This window comes from Drosophila miranda, chromosome 4 (genome assembly GCF_003369915.1).
Source record: "Drosophila miranda strain MSH22 chromosome 4, D.miranda_PacBio2.1, whole genome shotgun sequence".
NCBI classification, from domain to species: Eukaryota; Metazoa; Arthropoda; class Insecta; order Diptera; family Drosophilidae; genus Drosophila; species Drosophila miranda.
This window is the reverse complement of record NC_046677.1, coordinates 10197488-10215630: the sequence shown is the minus strand read 5'-3', so window position 1 is coordinate 10215630 and position 18143 is coordinate 10197488. Positions and strand designations below refer to the sequence as shown.

Below are 18143 nucleotides of genomic sequence, written 5' to 3'. Positions count from 1 at the left end.
CATGCCACCCCCATCCTCTCGATGGGGCGTGTCGTGTCCTGCAAGCGAAGGACAACCACTACTACTATCACGAGCAATTTTTCAGCATTTAAACACTCAAGTGCCAAGCTAATAAACGATATTAGTGCCAAAGCTCATTTCAACAAATATTGTCAGGGTATCTGTGTGGCATCTCTGTGTGCTGCTGTGTGTGTGTGTGTGTGTGGCAGGGGAGGTGACAGCTCCTCCTGGACTGGCAGTGCAAACATTTTCCAAACAGTTACCAAATAAAAATGATTAGGAACGTGACTAAGAGTGCGAAAAATGTTATTTACTTAACTGATGTGAGCACTGGGACACAGGGAGGGCTCCAGGGATGTGCCACAGTGTGTGTGTGTGTGTGGGAGTGTGTTGCAATGCAACACAGATACGACCGACGACCGACGACCAGAAAACTTTGCTGCATTGCGGCTGCCAGTAGAGAGGCGACCGAGACCGAGACAGAGACAGAGATCGAGACAGATGGGGACGGGGGATGGGGGGGGGTTTGGTGTTGAAAAAAATACTTGAAAATTACATGAAAACTGCACTGAGGAGCAAATGGCAATAAATGACAACAGCGTATGGCAACCCCAAGACCACCCACGCCTCCCCCTCAAGCATTTTCTTCCCCCTCTTCAGCGGCAGCAGAAACCAAAAGCAGAAACGGCAGCAGAAGCAGAAAATTTCATATCTTTTTGGGGGGCTTGGCTTTCACATTGAATGGTGTTTGGTTTTTCGTAATACCCTGTAATAAGGGAGAGGATATGGCAGGGTATATGGGAAGAATGGAAGACCTCTCCCCAGGACTCCTTCTCCTCAAATAAATTCAAATAAAATAAAAATGATATTTTCTTGGGTACCATCCTTGTCCATCATTTTCATCTCCCCCTTCGTCACTTATTTCTCTTTGGCCACATCTTCTTCTTGGAGGTTTTCCACTTGCCAGAACTATTTTTAAACAATTTCTGCTGCCACGCAACGTCTCCCTTGCCCCCCATCCCCATCCCTAACCCACACTCATGGCCAAAAGGAGAGCGGAAATGGCTCGCTGATAAGGGGTTTTGTTTGGTAGCAACGCCAGAAAAAAAAAGGCCAAGAAGCGCCAAAAAAAACAACTGCATCGTTATACAATATAAAGAGGGGCGAGTGGCGAAAGGAGAAAGTAGAAAGGAGGGAGCGGCAGGGGGAGAAGAATGGGTATGCAAAGGGTATTCTGAAGAGTGTATTTGGTTTCTGCACATTTGGACAGTGCAAACGTACACCCCGCTAGACATTGAAGGAGGGAAGAAGAGAATGGAGAGGCGTCTGTGGGGGAAATGGGAGATGGATAGGACTCTGGAGCAAGCAGCATCATTATATGTGCCACTTTCTTCAATGCTGCCTTCAGAAAAAGTAAATTTTTACTAAATGTCTCCCAAAAAAAACCTTTTAATATTTCCAAACAATACCTTAAAAACATTAATCCAATATTTGAAATTTTATAAAAATTTCTCAAAGCTAGAATTTCATCCAAGAATCAACCCAAAAGTATCGCACTTTTAGGCCTTTTTGCTCTCAATTTTAAAGACCACAAACTGAAAAATGCATTACACTTTTTCGGGCCCAAGGGCTCTCAATTCATGAGGCAGGATTCTCTAGGGTTCTGCTCTCCCCTACAGTATATCCATTTCTGTTTTACGAGTATTTCCATATCCTGTGGTTCTCTCAACTTCCTTCACATGGAAGCATTTCTCCGCATCTCCGTTCATCCGGTTTCTCTGTTTCTCTCTGTCACCACCCTGCACCTCCTCCATTCCCCGCCTCTCCATTTTCTCTGTTTGTCGGCAGGAAATGTTGATAAAAGTGCTGCCAGCTGCAACAACGATGACGGCGACGCTGCATGTAAATCATTTATGGTTTATGTAAGAAAAGTCCTTCCCACTCTTCCCATACTCTCCCTTCTCCCAGCCATTCTTCTACCCTGAAACACGTTCTCTGTCCCTTCTCCCACATCTGAAGATGATGATTGTTGAGGTAAATTCAGCTACAAATTGAAAAGGCGCCACAAAAGATAGAAATGTGTGGATTTAGAAGCTCTAGAAAAAGATCTGTGGGGGTTTCCAAGAAATTAAAAAATTGTCCATTAAAGGATACTTTTTTCGGAATTTTTTCGCAAAAAATATAATAAATAAAAATAACAAATGTCCATTAATGAATATTTGAATGAATCAAAGCAAATAACAAATTGTATTATTATTTTATAATCAAATATAAAGCCTTAATAATTAAAAAATAAATAAAAAATATATAAATAAATACAAAAATAGAATTAAAGTCATATCTATGTATGTCTCCATCCTTCCTATCTCCGTCCTATCTCTTAACTCTAAAAAATCCCTATAACTTTCCTGTCTATGGCCCTCCTTTTCCCACATTTTCCACTTTCCCTCAGCCATCTCTCAACTTGTAAATTTTTGCATTTTCAATATCATAATTTTCAGGGATTTTTCCCTCCTGATCTATTGATTAGTGGCGCCTGCTGTTTGCCCCCAAAAGTTTGGCCCCGGAAGTGGTACCCCTGTTGGCCCTGTTGTCCGTTTGCATATTTTGTTGTTAATTTTCATTTTGAATGACATGTTGACAGTCACTTTGACAGTGACAGCTCTCTGCTGCTAAAACCAGGCGAAAACTAGGAAACACAGAGACACACAGAGTGTGTTGCACGGAATGGTAGATAAAGTCGGTGGCCTGCTGTATCCTGGCTGCCGCCTGGCAGCATCAGCAGCATCCAGTGGATGTCAAAGGGTTTATAATATCCAAAAATATATACATACATCCAAAAAGTAAACTGAAAAGTTGTGAGCATCAAGCCGAAAATGTGCAGCAGGTGTAAACAGCAACTGGATAACGCTTTCTCTCATGCACATAGACATAGAGATAGAGAGAGCTCTCTCTCTCTCACTCTGTCCCCTGCTGCTGGCTTATCTTTCTGACCAAAGGGAAAAATGTCGTCTGCTGCTGCTGTTTGGCCACTGATAAAATGAGAAATGAGCAGACGGCAGCCTCTTCTGCAACTTTAAATCTCTGTCCAGCTAATGGTATTTTTATTTTAAATAAAACTCTTCTACCCGTAGGTTCTTTTACCTTTTTCTCTGTATTTTCCCAAGCCCCTGGGCTCTGGATTGCCTCTAGGCTTTGGCCTCGAGTTACATTCTCCTTCTGGCTGTTTTCATGGGCTCCTTTGGGTCGGCCTTTCGCTTTTCTGCTTTCTTAATTACCCCCCACTCGAAAGGCAGCAGCAGAAATGGCTCAAAAATGCAGCTATGCAACAAATTGCAGACATGCAAATACTTGTAGGCCCCCGCCCCCACCACTGCCAAGAGGCAAGTGCAGGGAGCGGGAATGAACAGGCTACAACGATACTTGGATACCCTATAAATAAAGGGGGGAATGATGGCAAGACTCTCACGTTCTCTCGCGTATCTTTCGATCCATAAATCCTGAAAAAAACCTATGATTTAATGGCAGTAAATTCGAAATAAGCGACCCAATCGCTTGCCCTTTCTTCGGCTTTGCCTCCCCCCAAAGTGCACAAATCCCCTCTGTAGAGCAGGCCTACCCCCTGGGTAGCCTTGCCTGCGAGTCTATATGGGGGCTCTGTTCGGGATCCAACATTGCATGTACAATCGTACACATCCTTGACCATATTTACACTGGCTTTACAGGCGGTCATATTTGCTTTAAGCTTTTCCTTTTTTTTTTTCTTTTTTCTTTGCTTTTGTGTTTGTTTTTTTTTCTTTGTTGTATGCCAAAACCAAACACAGAACTTGAGGCAAGAAGGAGCCCAGCGACTAGGGGGTAGGTCCTTCAAGGACACTCCACTTTGTTGCCTTTAAAAAATAAAATCTGATTTAGTTCCCAGATGAGATTTATATACCGATTTCTTTAGGGTAGGTACAATTTCCATTTAAAAAATAAAAATGTATATTTTCAATAAAATTTGAATTTCGGAAATATTTTTTCACATTTTGTTCTTTGATTGTATCCACATTTTGTTTATATTTTCGTTGCTTAAAAGGTTAACAAACCCTTTCCTGTGACCAAAAAGTTGTATTTTCTGCTGTTTATTTGAGAGATGCTTTCACACACAGTCCCCATGTCCCCATGTCCCCATGTCCCATGTCCCTTGTCCCACGACTCTTGTCCCATGTCCGGTGTTCAACACCTTTTTCGCACATAAATTTTAATAACACATGCCACACAGGAGGAGACCCTGTCCCACAGTCCCCATTCCCATGACTGGAGGAGCAGGAACGGGGCGGCCACCCTGGCTCCTACCAATGCATGTAAATTGCACCCACACGATGTAACATATATATATCCCTATATCCTCCTGTTTGAATGGATATTATGGGACGTCTGTATGGCCGGGGGGTGGCGGGCATGGTGCTCGTGCAACACAAAACAATTCCCAAATGTTGCGACACGTTACCGTTGCTCCAACGAGTGGCAGAGTTTCTGCTGCAATTGGCAAACAAGTCAAGGTGGTAAATGGCAAATGGAACAAATACGAGCGTACAGAGTGTACACACACACACCGAGCAGAAGGGGCAGAAAGGGCAGATAGAGCCGAAAGAGGAGCAAGAGGAGGATTTCCATTTGGGAAGGTTCTGTTGCGGGGGGCAGCACCGAGTACTCCGCTGGGAACGACCTACATGGCGCTCATTTTATGTCAACTATGCGACAAAAAACAAGAAATAACAGCGTCGTAATACTCTAGGCTGTGTGTAAAGACTAAAGAATACTCTGTAATCAGGGAACTACAAAATTTAATAAAACATTCCCCAAATTGTAATTTTATTCAAAATATCAGTAGATTATTTGCAAATTTATCAAATTGATCAAATTTTCAAAAAGATCGAGATTTTTCAAGGCTAAGATTAATATATTTCCAGATTCTTCGGTTATATTCCCCGGTTCTTAATGATTTTCATCATTTACATAGGTAGATTATATCATTATAAAAGGAAATATAAAAACCTAGAGTGATACCTTTAAGACTTTGGAAGTTTTTTATTTTATTTATTATTATTATAAATTTATTATTTATTTATCATATATTTATTATTTATTTATTATTTTTTATTTATTATTTATTTATTATGTATTTATTACTTATTTATTATATAGTTATTATTTATTTATTTATTATTGATTTAGTATTTATTTATTATTGAATTATAATTTATTTATTTTAACTTATTTATTATTATTATTATTTATTTAGTTATTATTTATTTTTTATTTATTGATTATGTATTTATTATCTATTTATCATTTATTTATTATTGATTTATTTTGTATTTATTATTATTTATATTTATTATTGATTTATTATTTTATTTGATTTTTTTCTATTATTTATTTATTTATTATTAATTTTTTTTAAATTTATTTATTATTATTTATTTATTGTTTTTATTATTTTTGTATTTTAGTGAATTTTATTTAGTAAAGTTAAGAGAAAAGAAAATTCTGATTTGTGGAACGGTTGAGTATAGAATTTTTTCCCATTTCATATCTTTTTTCATAATAAAGGAACCAAAATGTATGGTTATACTTCTTATATGAGTTTTTTTTAAGCAGAGAATAGTTCATAAAACACCTTACGTGTTTAAAATGCTATGGTATTCCACTTGTTCTATGATAGATCATGTTCTTGAAGCCAAAAGATGATTATTCTACCTCTTAATTAACCAAAAATCAAGGTCTTTGTACTAAAAGAAGTATGCTTTGGTATTTAAAATGCATCATCTATTCGTATTTCTGTATAGAACGAGGGTATAGTTCACCTATTGACCTCAGCCACCCATCTTTCACACTTTATAAGGTAAAATATAAAACATTCAGTGCGGTAGAGAGCACACCCTAGAACTCCACAAAATATCTGCTTAAAAAAAAAGAGTCAAAATAGAAAACCCAAAGGGCCAGCAACCTTCTCCTGCTCCCCCCCATCCCCCTGGTGTGTGTTTTTGGGGTGCCACAAAATGCAGTCAATAAACTATAAAATATGCAATGTTTGGAATATTTTGCCACCGTTCGCCGCCATATATCGTATATATCCACGATATGCAGACAAGTTTTTACTTCTACTTTTTATTTTGTCAGCGAGGGGTGGCAGGAGGGCAGGGGGCAGGGGTGCACATACATATATTTTATGCATGCAGGTGAATTGATTCAATGGGCTGCCAAACAGCTGCCAGGCAGCAGGCACCAGCAGCACCCAAAGGAAATTAGCTTGACAGGATATTCCACACAATACAGAGTGAAAAACCACCAAAAGCCACCACACCGCAGCACCACCCGAAACCACCATGCCACCCCCATAGCGATCCCCCAGATGATGGCGTATGTGCGACTCTGCCACTGCCACTGGCAGTGGCACTGCCTCCGCCACACTGCACAGAATGTCCGTTGACATTTCCCCACTCATGCAGCCGATTTTCATATTACATTTGGTTTGAGCTTAAATGACAAATGTGGTTGGTAAGCCGACGTCTGGGCCCGCGAGCTGCCTCCATGGAGCCACCTCCAACGCCAGCCCCATGCCCCAGAGATCGTAGCCATACATCCATTTATATGGACACATTTTCGGGGGCGGCAAAGTTGTGAGGAGGCGTTTTCCGTGGTTTCGTGGTATTATTGCTGAATGACAGACAGACCCGCTCCGACTCTGACTGGCTGACTGAATGCTGCCGCTGCTGCTGCTGCGATGTATCTGTGTCCTCTCTCTCTCTCTCGGTGTGTGTGTGTGTGAGTATCTTCTGCTCCAATGTTTCTGTCTTCCCGCATTTGGCTTTGTGATTGTGATGGATTGTGGCATTGCCGACGAAGGAGTCGCCGCAATGACGACTCTGTTGCACTGTCATTTTTGAACTTTTCCAAGCACCAACAAAAAAAATGATGGAGTGTTTGGGTGCGGGAAACAAAGAAGAATATATGGAAATATCGGGGAATATTATCAACATTTAAAAGAGGAAATAATGAAGAGAGAGAGAGGGCTGAAATTGTTTGAAATGCTAATGAATGAATGACTTACCTTTAAAAATATATATTTTTGGCGACTGCGACTTCGATGTTTAATTTTTTTCATCAGATCTTGAAAAGAAAAACCAAGAAATGTTAATAAAAAACCGAAATCAAGGTGCAAAATCTTTTCTATTCAAAATATTTCCCCAAAAATAAATAAGTGCTACAAAGAAAAGCTAGTTAAAGGCTCTTAAAAGTAGATCTAGCTGTAAGACTCTTCTGCAATATTTAGATGATATCTAACCCATTCGATCACATAGTTCCCCATTCTCTTATATCTTTAATCCTCTGTCAATAAAATCATTGCATTTCCTTTCCAAACAACAACTCATTAAAGACCTATTCCCCGAGTCCTTAACTTCCTAATGGCACCAAACAGTTGTTGGCTTACAGCCAAAGCAAACTCCATAAAAGTGCAGCCCCCAAGCCCCACACAGTGCAACCCCTTCTCCTGATGGAGAGAGAGCGATGCCTATCGGAGAGACCTATAAATAAATTTGCCATTTACAAAAGTCACAAAAAGCGGCAGTCAAACGGTGGAAATATTTGAAAATTAATGCAAAGATACACAAAATACGGATGAAAAAACACGCATACGCAGTGGATAGCACAGCAGGCAAGGGTGTGAAGAGAGAGGGAAAAGCAATAAAAACGACAGACCATTGAAAGGGGGAGAAAATGTCGCTTTATGGACGACATTGTCAAACAAATGGAGCAAATACTGGAAAGGCCTCATCGCCTGCTTGTGATTCTAGGTCTTCAGTGGCTGGTGCTCCTCCTCCTGGTCTTAGTTCCGTTCCTGCTCCTTTTTCTACGGCTCCTTCTGCCAGTTACGTTGCAGGTTCTTGCACCTGTCTCCAAGTCCTTCTTCTGCCTCTGCACCTTTCGCCCTGAGGCCAACGTGTAAGCAATAAAAGTGCAGAGACATCCTTTGGATAGAGTCGCCGCTTTGCATTAGGTACTCCCCGCGCCCCTTGCACAAAAAAACGTTGCTACATTTCCATTGATACCCTGTACTCAAAGGAGAATATAACTTTTAAGACTCTCAACATTTGAAAGGAAAATGGCATTCTGTGCATTGGTACAGATTGCTTATGTTTTTCTAAGGACTATTAGGTTTAAAAGGATACTTTTTTCAAATGCTTATCTATAAATATATATTCTCTTCTCTTTACAGGTGAGTTTTCGAATGCTAAGACCTAATTTTTGTTGGGAATTATTCCAGAAAACGAGTAAGTAAATACTTTACATATTCTCTGAACTATTGAGGCTTTCCTCAGCTACTCCGCCACTACAGGGTACTTTCTGCTCTTTCCACTTCTATTTGCAATGCGCTTTTAATTTGACCGCGTCTGACGACGACTATGGCTATGCGCCGCCGCTCGGCGAAAGGCCTTTCCTTTGCCAAGGCAGCGGCGCATAAACTTAATTTTCCACCGTCGCTTGTTGTTGTTGTTTTTCGTTTTTGCATTGGCAGCGCAGGGAAAAACTTTCGACTTTCCCGCCACTCGCTGAAACTTTGGCCGTTTTCTCGTTGATGTTGTTGTTGTTGTTGTTTTTCTTGGCTATTTGTTGCTTCGTTGCGCCAGACGATGACGATGACGACAAAACCAATCTATCCCTTAGCTCCCTGTCCCTTTCCCTGACTATCCCTCCCCCGTGGAGCTTGTGTTTTGGGATGACAACATTTTAATATAGTCGGCGAATGCGGCCACATTGGCCGACTGCCATTTACTGAGGCTTCCTTAGACATAGACTTAAGGCACAGGCCCCATCCTTGGTTGTGTCACGCAATTTTGTTACCAAAATAAATTTTATTTCATTGGTTTTTTCCCTTTTCCTATAAATAGATGTGAACGATGCATTTTCCACCAATGGGAGATTTTGTAGGCTCCTGTAATTCTCCAATATTTTCAATTATTTAAATGTTTCATTCCTATTGTCCTTTTTGAAATAACTTTTAGTATTTTGAGTATTTCAGGTACATTTAAGTATTTTAATTAAGTGAGTATTTCATCTTCTTTAATCAATTTCTATGTTTAGTATTTTTCGGTATTTTTTAGTATTTTTGAAAACTGTAGTATTTAAGTGTTTTTAAATTAATTTTAATGCAGTTCTACTTAAATTGGCATTTCAGTATTTTTAGTATTGTCGGAAAATAGTTTTTGAGTATCTGCTATTTTTTTGTATATTTATCATGTCAGTATTTTAAATCTTCTTTAATCGATTTCTTATATGTTTAGTATTTTTCGGTATTTTTTAAGATTTTGAAAAATTTCAATTAATTTTGATGAAGTTCTAGTTAATTTAGTATTTCAGTATTTTTAGTATTTATTTTAGTATAATCGGAAAATAATCAGTTGGATTATTTTCTATGACTGGATTTCCATGTGAATCCAATGGAAAATAATGCGAATACCATCCAGAAAAACCCCATCGTGTAAAAGCATCATCGCGTACTGCTTCATCGCTTCTCATTTCATCGAGCGCCGTTCCATGCTGTTTATGAACTCTGGCAACTCTATGCGCGCCCTCTGTAAATTGTCTCCATGCCTCCACGCTCCTCTGCTACTTAAGACGTTGTCCTTTGACTCAACCTTTGGTCCTGGTCCTGGCCCTACTCCTGGCCCGCACCATACCAATGGCGTCTGGCTTCCTCCTTTTTTTTCTCTGGGCAAATATTTTGCGTTTTGGCAAAATGACATCCCTTTAGGTGAGGGAGAATCTTTTTGGCTAAATTCAGTTTATGGCTAGTTTTTTTCCCTTCTGATTGCGTACTTAGCCGCCGTTTCCTGGGGGAAATTAAAATGTGCTTAACGGAGTAAATAACCGAACCAGAAACAGGGGCAGCGAAACTTTAAGGAGGGCTCAAACTTTGACATTCAGAGAGGTAAAAGTTGGCGTTTTTTGGGAATTTATTCCATTCCATGCTCGTGGTTGTGGAAAATTTAAATATCTTTATTTTGGGAACTTTTTCATTACTCTATTCTGAAGATTCAGAGAGCTCCCTATTCTTGGATTTTGGTAGAATTTTCTCCGCTCAATTTCCAACAATTTTCTCTACCTTGTGCTGCACTTCCTTATGGTTTTTTTTTTTTTGTGCCTCTGTTTGAGCATCACAAATATTATTTCATTTGCTTTTACAATTTTTCGCGCTCTAGGGGCGCTATGTTATTCGAGTGCATATATTGACGACTGGGGAAAAAAATCAGGGAGTGAAAAGCAATCGCTATCCATCCATCGTGCATGTCGTCTGGCATTCGCATTGATTTGGGGCTTGAAGTATCACTCCACTCCGCCTTGCCATTCGATTCGCTGTGCCTTTCTCAATGCTAATGAAGGGCTTGAGGGGAAGGGGATGCATGGGGACGCATGGGGGTTGGGCTGGTTCAATGACTCGCTTGCAAGTTGAATGCATTCATGGGTGCCGTTTTGAGTGCATGTCATTCAACTGCAAAGATTTACAAGTATCTTTTGTCAATCAATATTTTTTTGATGTATGCGGTAATCGTTAGAGTTCAAGGGTATTTTGAATTCGTTCAAGGGTTTGTTATACATCGGAAGGATGCATGTCCTTTGGGATAGTAAGCTTCCATGTTAGAGCAAAAATTAAGAAAATCAAGGCATTGTTATGCTTAAATTAGAAAATATAAAAAAATACCAAAATTTGAATTCTATAAAATTAACAAAAATAAACTAAAATTCTAGCAATTCCTTTAAATTAAAAACAGAAATACTAAAATATACAAATAAATCAATAAAAATATACTAAAGTAACTAAAATGTTAAAAACAAATGTATTAAAAAAAATTAAGATATTAAAAATAAATCAAAATACTAAAATATACCAAAATACTATAACAACAGCAACAAAATATTATAGTTCTAAAATACAAGATATTCAAAAAATAAAATTTAAGAAAATACTACAAGAAAATATTTAAATAAACGAAATCTCTATTAAAAAAACCAAAAAAATAAATAAAATACTAAGATATACTAATAAATCAATCAAACTACCAAATATAAGAAAGTTACTAAAATACAAAAAAAAAATAGAAATTCATTAAAGAAACTTGAGATATTAAAAATAAATCAAAATACTCAAATATATCAAAGGTCTATTAAAATAGCAACAAAATAAATAAAATACAAGAAATTTGTTAAAAGAAAATAAAGATGCTAAAAGAAAACCTTTAATATAATATAATTCTATAAAAATATCAAAGTTCTAAAAATATTAGAAATTTATTTAAAGACAATTAAAATATTTAACAAATAATTAAAATCCTAAAATACAATGAAAAAATACCGATAAATACTAATGTATATAAATCTACCATTGTACTAAAATTCTTGACAACCGGAGTAACAGGGCACCCAAAAAAATATGTAAAAGATGTAATTCTTTTACATGATAACTAAAAAAAACTTAAAGGAGAAGCTTTTTCTTAATTGTTGTATTCAATTTTGAACCGAAAGTAAAGAATTTCGTGTGTATCTCTTCACATTTGAAATTCCCTCTGCCTCTGAATGCCTGTCGTAATTCTACGTCTCAAAAATTGAACTCAAATTCAAATCCAAGTCTCGACCTTCAACCTTTACGCTCCTCTTCCAGGAAATCTCTATCCCATATTTTATATAAAATTTGAGCCAGAAAATAGCCTCCAGTTATTTGTGTGTGAAAATCAAAAACAGAGCCAAAGACGAAAATAAGGAAAAAGCAAAGATATGGTTTATTAAATATTTGAAGCCCGGGGCGGTCGTCACACACGACCACACGGCGGAGGCGAGATGGAGAGAGGGGGGGAGGGGCACAGTGCCTCGAAGGGTAATTGAATCTTGAAGCCATTGCATGACACCGCATCGATGGTGAAAATTGTGCTAATGATTTCGTTGGCAGAGTCTTCTTGCCAGCAGGAACAAAGGAACAAAGAAAGTCTCTCCCTCTCTCTCTCTCTCTCTCTCCCTCTCTCTCTCATGCTTTTTTGTGGATGACACTCGAGACTGTCTGGAGAGGAGCGAGCTTGAAAGATACTTTCAAGTGGACGCGGCTGATTGGTTCCTTGCTGCCGCCTGCTGTCGAAGCTGCACTCTTCGCTGCTGATACTGGGCCTCCCAGTACGCCTCCAGCCATCTATCGTCCCGCCGTTCCCTTGGATCCACCGTCAAAAGCCCTTCCAGCAGATCCGCATCGATACTTTCATCCGATGGGTCGGGCAAGTCATTGGGTTTGGCTCCGAGAAACAGAGCCACCTTGTAGATGCCCAGGGCCAGGAGACCGACGATCCATCCCAGCACTACCCCAAAGGCGATGCATGCGGCGGTCTTGATGAAGTCCCCAAAGTCCGAGCGGAGTTCGCGGTGGAAAAAGGCAGTGCGTTTTCCCACATATGCCAAATAATCCATATTTTTGTTGCTGTAGAATTTATGGGAATTTTCACAATAGAATTTTGCTGGGTGGCGGTGTTGTTTGTTTGTGGTGGGGGGGAGGGGGAAAATTCTAATGGAAAATGATAGTGTAATCGAATGACAGTTCTTATGAGATGAAAAGCAAAGAAAAGGGCGTCTCGGATCAGAGTTTTCCTTGGGATTTCCCATAGTTCAAAGGTATCCCTGATTTTTCCTTCAGTTTCAAAGTCAGTTCAAAGTATTTTGTGATCCGGTTACAAACAGCAAGCAAAATGGTTATGCTAAATCCCATTGAAATCGTCTGCTTCTATGTGGTGCAGCCCATCCTTGACTATCTGACGTATCTGATGCTGGAGGTGCACTATGTGGCCTATCTGGCCGGCCTGGCAGTCATCGGGATCGCCTTGGGACTCGTCTTCAGCATCATATCGGTGATCTGGTACAAGAGCACACGGAAGGATCAGCCCGGGCAGTCAATCGTTGCTGTGGAGCCTGTTCACAGCCCTGAAGGTCCTCCCAAGAAGAAGGACGAGAAGCAGGACTAGAACAAACAGATGAAGACTACAAGGCATTCCGGCTCTCTCTTTCTCTGTTCTACACAAATAATTAAAGCCGCGTCACAGAAGAAGACTACAGAATAAAGAGCATAAGGAATCATAAGAATGATGGTTTATTGGGCTTTAATCGGGTTTAACAGGGGACTTATGGGGGCCTTGGAGGGAGAAAATAAAAGATATAACCCATCAATAACCGTTGTGGCTTTCCTCTTGCTTCTGTCCAAAAACCAAAGCCCAGTTTCACTTTCCCCAAAAGATTCCTTCCCCACAGAAGCTCCTTTCTGTTCTGTTCCTTTCCTTTCGTTCGTTTCGACTGCATTGTGTGGCTCTTCACTTGACAAGAGACTCCTTTGCCATTCAAGACACTGTCTTACCCGCAGTTATTAGCCTACTTTCAACAATTTGGCAACGTTGCAGTCTCCCCCTCTCCCCCTCTCTCTCTCCCTTTACTTCATTGTTTTTTAACGTTCCCCTCTCCGCCCCTCCCTGTCCATGGGGCATTGTCTAGTTTTGAGGCAAAGCCGCAAGCCGTTTACCACCCCAACCACTTGAGCAAAATGCTTACAACATTTCAGAAACAGAAACAGAAACTCACTTCCAAGACTACTACGAGTAGTAGAGTGTTTTTTTTTTTCTTGCATACCCTGTACGTAGATAGAGCGTAATGGTATATTGGAACAGTTGGAAGGAAGAAGCTTTTCCGGCATTTTTCAGCTTTTGTACAAAATACGTTCCCATTGGGGCAGACGAGTCTCACCATCTACCAAATTTCCAGTCTTCCCAATCCCTGTATATCTTTAAAAACAGTTTAAACACATAATTTTAGATTTTTATACACAATTTGTATTCAAAAATCTGCTCCTTCACTTTTCCCAATCTTTAAAAATCAATAAAATCTTTATATACCCCCTTATTTTTCACAAATAAAATCCATTTAATTAGCTCCAAAAAAGTACCAGGGTATCCTCTAGTCGTTGCCCTCAACTCTTGTACTTTTTTGTACTCTCCTTTTCGGAGTGAGCGAGTTATAATTGCGAAAAAGTATTCAATGCTGTGAAAGGAGAAGCAGGGGAATGAAGGAGGCTTGAAAGAAGCCCCCGCTGAAAGAGCAGAGCACATCGCAGCAGCCGCCAGAGCCGTCATATTGCCCGTCGCAGAAAATTGAATGAGAAATCTGTAGCCCGAATGAATGGGAAAATGAATGAAAGACAAAAGTGTTTCTCGTTGGGTGGGAGGGCATTTAATCACCAATCCCACACACACACCCCACCACCCCAGCACCCCAGCACCCCACTTAGGCCGAAACCCTCGCATAATTCATTTAGTGGGTGGCACTGAATGCAAGGCTTAAGCTTAAGAGGGGGTGGTGCCAGGGGTTCAGTGCAATGCTGCAATGCGGGTGGATCGGTGGCACCCAAAAGGCGCTTAGGGCCCCGCCATAACTGCAATCTAGTCACAGGCACCACTCCCCCACTCTCCCTCCCCCTCTACCACCCCTTTGTGACAGTCTCATAATCGTAGGCGAGACACAAAACAGCTGTCAATGGGAGGTCGTGGCAAATTTTTGGGAAATGCACTTTGACACGACGCCGGACAACCCCTGCACCTTCTGTGGGTTCAAGGGGTGTGAGGTGGGCGCCTTCATTGATACAAAAATAGCACGAAGAAAGTCCCAAATCTAACGGGAACCCATCATAGCGCCTCCTCTACCCTTGATTCTCTTTAAAAAATCAATTTTCCCTCCGCATCTTAACCCTTTCTGGGTATTTCTGGTACTATTTTGGTCATATCCCCATAGAAATATCAAATCTCTTCACTTTTTTTAGGCATAAGTGAGGCGGGTGGGCTGCTCTGTGCGGATTCATTAAGATTTTTCATTCCATTGAAACATGAGGATTCTGAGTAGAGATTTTTCCATCATATCATAAAATACGGGTGCCACAGTCGTTGCCGCCTCCGCCGCTGCCATAGAAATATATTTACAATTTTCCCCGTGACGTGCGTAATGATGCCGCCGAGGCTTAGAGATGAATGGAGGTCTGGCCCTCGGGCTCCCGCCTCCTGCCTCCTGGTTGAGTGGATGCCATGCGAATGAGGATTTTCGTGCTGGATTTTCCATGGCGTTTTTGTGTTGTCTAGGCAATGCCTCAGCGCACATTTTTCCATATGCAACCGCGGCGATGGATGCATTTTCCGGGCACTCATTTTACACCCAACCTCTCGCATAGCCTCCTGTCTGTCTGCCTTTCAGTCTCGTCTAAGGAAGACCTTGCGGTGCATTGAACTTTCTATCTCGTTTCGAACAGCTTTCTAGTGTTTCCTGCAGTTCATTTGCTTTCTTTTTGCGGCGGAAATTTTATATTTTTGGGTACTTTTCGTACACGTTTGTTTAAAGATATTATCCGTAAAGAGTGGACTAATTACCAGCTATAATTTAGCCTAAAAATTAAATATTCCAAGACTCGAATTCACTCGGTGTTTTGCCGTTGAACGGTAGGGATATTCAGGGTATTAATCCACTCGATTTAGGGGAGCATCAGCACTTCCAAAACATCATCAAACATCTTGAGGAAATTCTAGAAGCACAGGTCTAAAAAACCATGAAAATTACCTACCGAATGTCCTATATATAAAGTGCTTTCCATTATTCTTGAAAAATGTGTCTCCTTTTGACGAAAAATCCTCCTGAATGTCGAAAATATGAAGCTTTTTCCACTATCCATTCGTTTCCATAGCTTTTCCAATACACAATTCCATTCAAAGCCTTTCTGCAGACAAAACAAAGCTAATGCCTTAATTTATGGAAATGACTCGCCTAATGGATCCATCATCATTCCCAATAAATAACCGAAAAAACCCCTTCGGGAAAACACCGTCATTCCCTCCAGTCATCCACAATGTGGCACAAAGTGGAGTATCAGCGACAGCGGAAGAGACCCACGCATGTGGGTTATCGAATTTTCCTACAGTCCACCGCTTGGCTTCTCTACGGCATCGCCTACGGCTGTAATTTCTTCAGGGCAAAGTGGAACCCATGCGCCGGACGCCTCGAGGAACGACAGTACAATCGGATAGTGTACAAGCTGATAATTATCCTGAAGATAGTGCTCATCGCGAGCCAATATCTCGTGTACTTTGTAATGCTTCTGGCCGTCTACATTCACTACTCGCTCGTGGAGAAGAGCAGTGCCCAGAACTTTGTGATGGGCATCTTTTCACAGGGCATCGAATACAATGTCTTTCGGCGACTGGTCATCTTTTTGCACCTCAAACGGGACCGAATATTCGTGAGGCAGACGGTGAATGAGATCCTTCAGATATCGGAGGAGATTGAGCAAAAGTTTGGCCTCATCTACCACTGCGATGCGAGTCTTTTGGGTGTGTATTTCCTGAAGCTTTTCCTGCTCTACGTGCACATCAGTTCGTACTTGTACAAGACCTACTTTCTGCTCATAAATCTCCTCTATTGGATGCTCCTCGAGTACTGCTTTATGGGCTGGTTCCTCTACCAGCAGCTGCTGCTCAATTGGTACCGGAATATCACCACATTCCTGCAGCGCTTCATCGACGATCACAAGGATCGGCAGAGGATCCTGGGCCGCTATCATCGGCGTCTGTTCTTGCTCTTTGAGCTCCATCTGCGCATCAATAATCTCCATCGAAGCATCAACGACAGCCTCTCGTGGCTGTCCACCTCCATCTACCTGATGATCTTTGTCTGCAGCTTCAAACTGGAGCTGCTCATCGAGTGCATCATGTTCGGGGAGGATGAGCTCGAGAACAAGCTCTACATCATTGCCGATGGGTGTCTGGGTCCCGTTTTCATTCCCCTTCTGTATGTCCTGCTCATTGGACTCTGCACGGATCGTTTGCGCGATGCAGAGCTCGTGATGCAGCAGCAGATTGTCATCATTCATGGGCTGTACATTAGGAAGGCCCCCTCTCGTACTCAGGCCACAAAGCTCCTCTACAACGAGGTGAGTTCTGGAAGTTCTTTCGGCCCTCAAAGAGTCCTAATCGATTGGCTTTCCATAGCACACCTCGCTGATCATCCATCAGAAGCTGGAACCTCTGCAGAATTTGATTATTTTGGGCACCACCTGCGATCGAGGCTTCGCCTTTGATTATCTCTTGACGGCCATCCTTACGGCTCTGTCTTTTATCCAGTACACCCTATCGTGTGGTGACTATCCCATCAATGAGTGTGCAACGCACAAGTAGAGCAGGAGTAGAGGGGGGAGGGGGGAGAAAATTATATACGATCTATAAGCAGTCTATATGTGCGATTATTTTCATAAATAAAACAAAGTTCTGTGAGAATTTAATTATTTATTGTGATTATTCCATCATTAATCGAAAAATTCGATGGCTTCATAAATTTAATCGATAGATTTTCTCCTATCGATTATTGAACACACCCCAAATCGATAATTTTCCGTACCATTGTGTTTATCGATTATTTATTGAACTTTATCGATACTTTTTAGGAAGATAAATATTCGCTGGATGCTTAAAGTAACATTTTTTTTATAAATTTTAGGCAACAACTAATCGTTAATCGATAACTAAATGGTATATCGATGTTTAGTAGAACGCTAATCGATTACTTTTGGTTTAATTCCAAGTATAAACTGTTTCAATCCATCAAAATCTCATGGAATATGGTTTTATTTCATGATCGACATGTAATCGTTTCTTTATCGAACTTTATCGATGTTTTTTGAGTGCTAAATATTCGTTGCTAACTCTTTTCGATAACTTTTAGGCAACAACTAGTCGTCAATCGATAACTTTTAGTTAGAAAATGCTACATCGTTGTTTAATAGAACACTTATCGATTATTCATTGCGCAGTTCCAAATATTTTTCTAAAATAACTGTTTTAATCCATCAAAATATCATGGAATATGGTTTTATTTTCCAAATAAGTTCAATTTTTAAAGCAAACAAAATGATCGACATGTAATTGCATGGAAAACGATAACTTTACCGATTTCTCTAGCCATTAAAATGTGTTTCCACTCATGTTGAAGCATTTCGAAATAGTTTTTCCCCCCACCTTAAAACCATCCAATCATCAATGACT

At 40.4% G+C, this 18143-nt stretch overlaps 4 protein-coding genes across 5 annotated transcripts in view; 3 read left to right on the top strand and 1 right to left on the bottom strand.

Moving 5' to 3' along the window:
* Positions 1-18143, top strand: part of LOC108162126 (discoidin domain-containing receptor 2) — a 156055-nt gene that overhangs the window by 100261 nt on the left and 37651 nt on the right. Inside the window, exon 15 of one of the 2 annotated variants that reach the window (XM_017296706.2) lies at positions 8267-8479. The exons of the other annotated variant lie outside the window; for it this stretch is intronic. Coding sequence (XP_017152195.1) covers positions 8267-8270 — 4 coding nt within the window. The 3' untranslated portion in view covers positions 8271-8479. Of the gene's footprint in view, positions 1-8266; positions 8480-18143 lie in introns of those variants that run through there. 2 annotated transcript variants of the gene reach the window in all.
* Positions 11803-12596, bottom strand: LOC108162142. The gene has a single exon (XM_017296724.2). It carries the CDS (start codon positions 12496-12498, stop codon positions 12130-12132), a length of 369 nt encoding a protein of 122 aa, XP_017152213.1. The 5' UTR covers positions 12499-12596; the 3' UTR covers positions 11803-12129.
* On the top strand, positions 12717-13524 carry LOC108162146. Its single transcript, XM_017296727.2, has one exon. It carries the CDS (start codon positions 12774-12776, stop codon positions 13044-13046), a length of 273 nt encoding a protein of 90 aa, XP_017152216.1. The 5' UTR covers positions 12717-12773; the 3' UTR covers positions 13047-13524.
* LOC108162135 (uncharacterized protein CG1339) lies at positions 13988-17304 on the top strand. The gene is made up of 2 exons (XM_017296716.2): positions 13988-17035; positions 17094-17304. The coding sequence occupies exons 1-2, from the start codon at positions 15956-15958 to the stop codon at positions 17277-17279; spliced, it is 1266 nt and encodes a 421-aa protein (XP_017152205.1). The 5' UTR covers positions 13988-15955; the 3' UTR covers positions 17280-17304.

Coding starts and splice junctions, on each gene's coding strand:
- LOC108162142 (XM_017296724.2), bottom strand. CDS start 12,498: ATGGATTATTTGGCATATGTGGGAAAACGCACTGCCTTTTTCCACCGC.
- LOC108162146 (XM_017296727.2), top strand. CDS start 12,774: ATGGTTATGCTAAATCCCATTGAAATCGTCTGCTTCTATGTGGTGCAG.
- LOC108162135 (XM_017296716.2), top strand. CDS start 15,956: ATGTGGCACAAAGTGGAGTATCAGCGACAGCGGAAGAGACCCACGCAT. Junction 17,036..17,093: donor CAAAGCTCCTCTACAACGAG/GTGAGTTCTGGA, acceptor GGCTTTCCATAG/CACACCTCGCTGATCATCCA.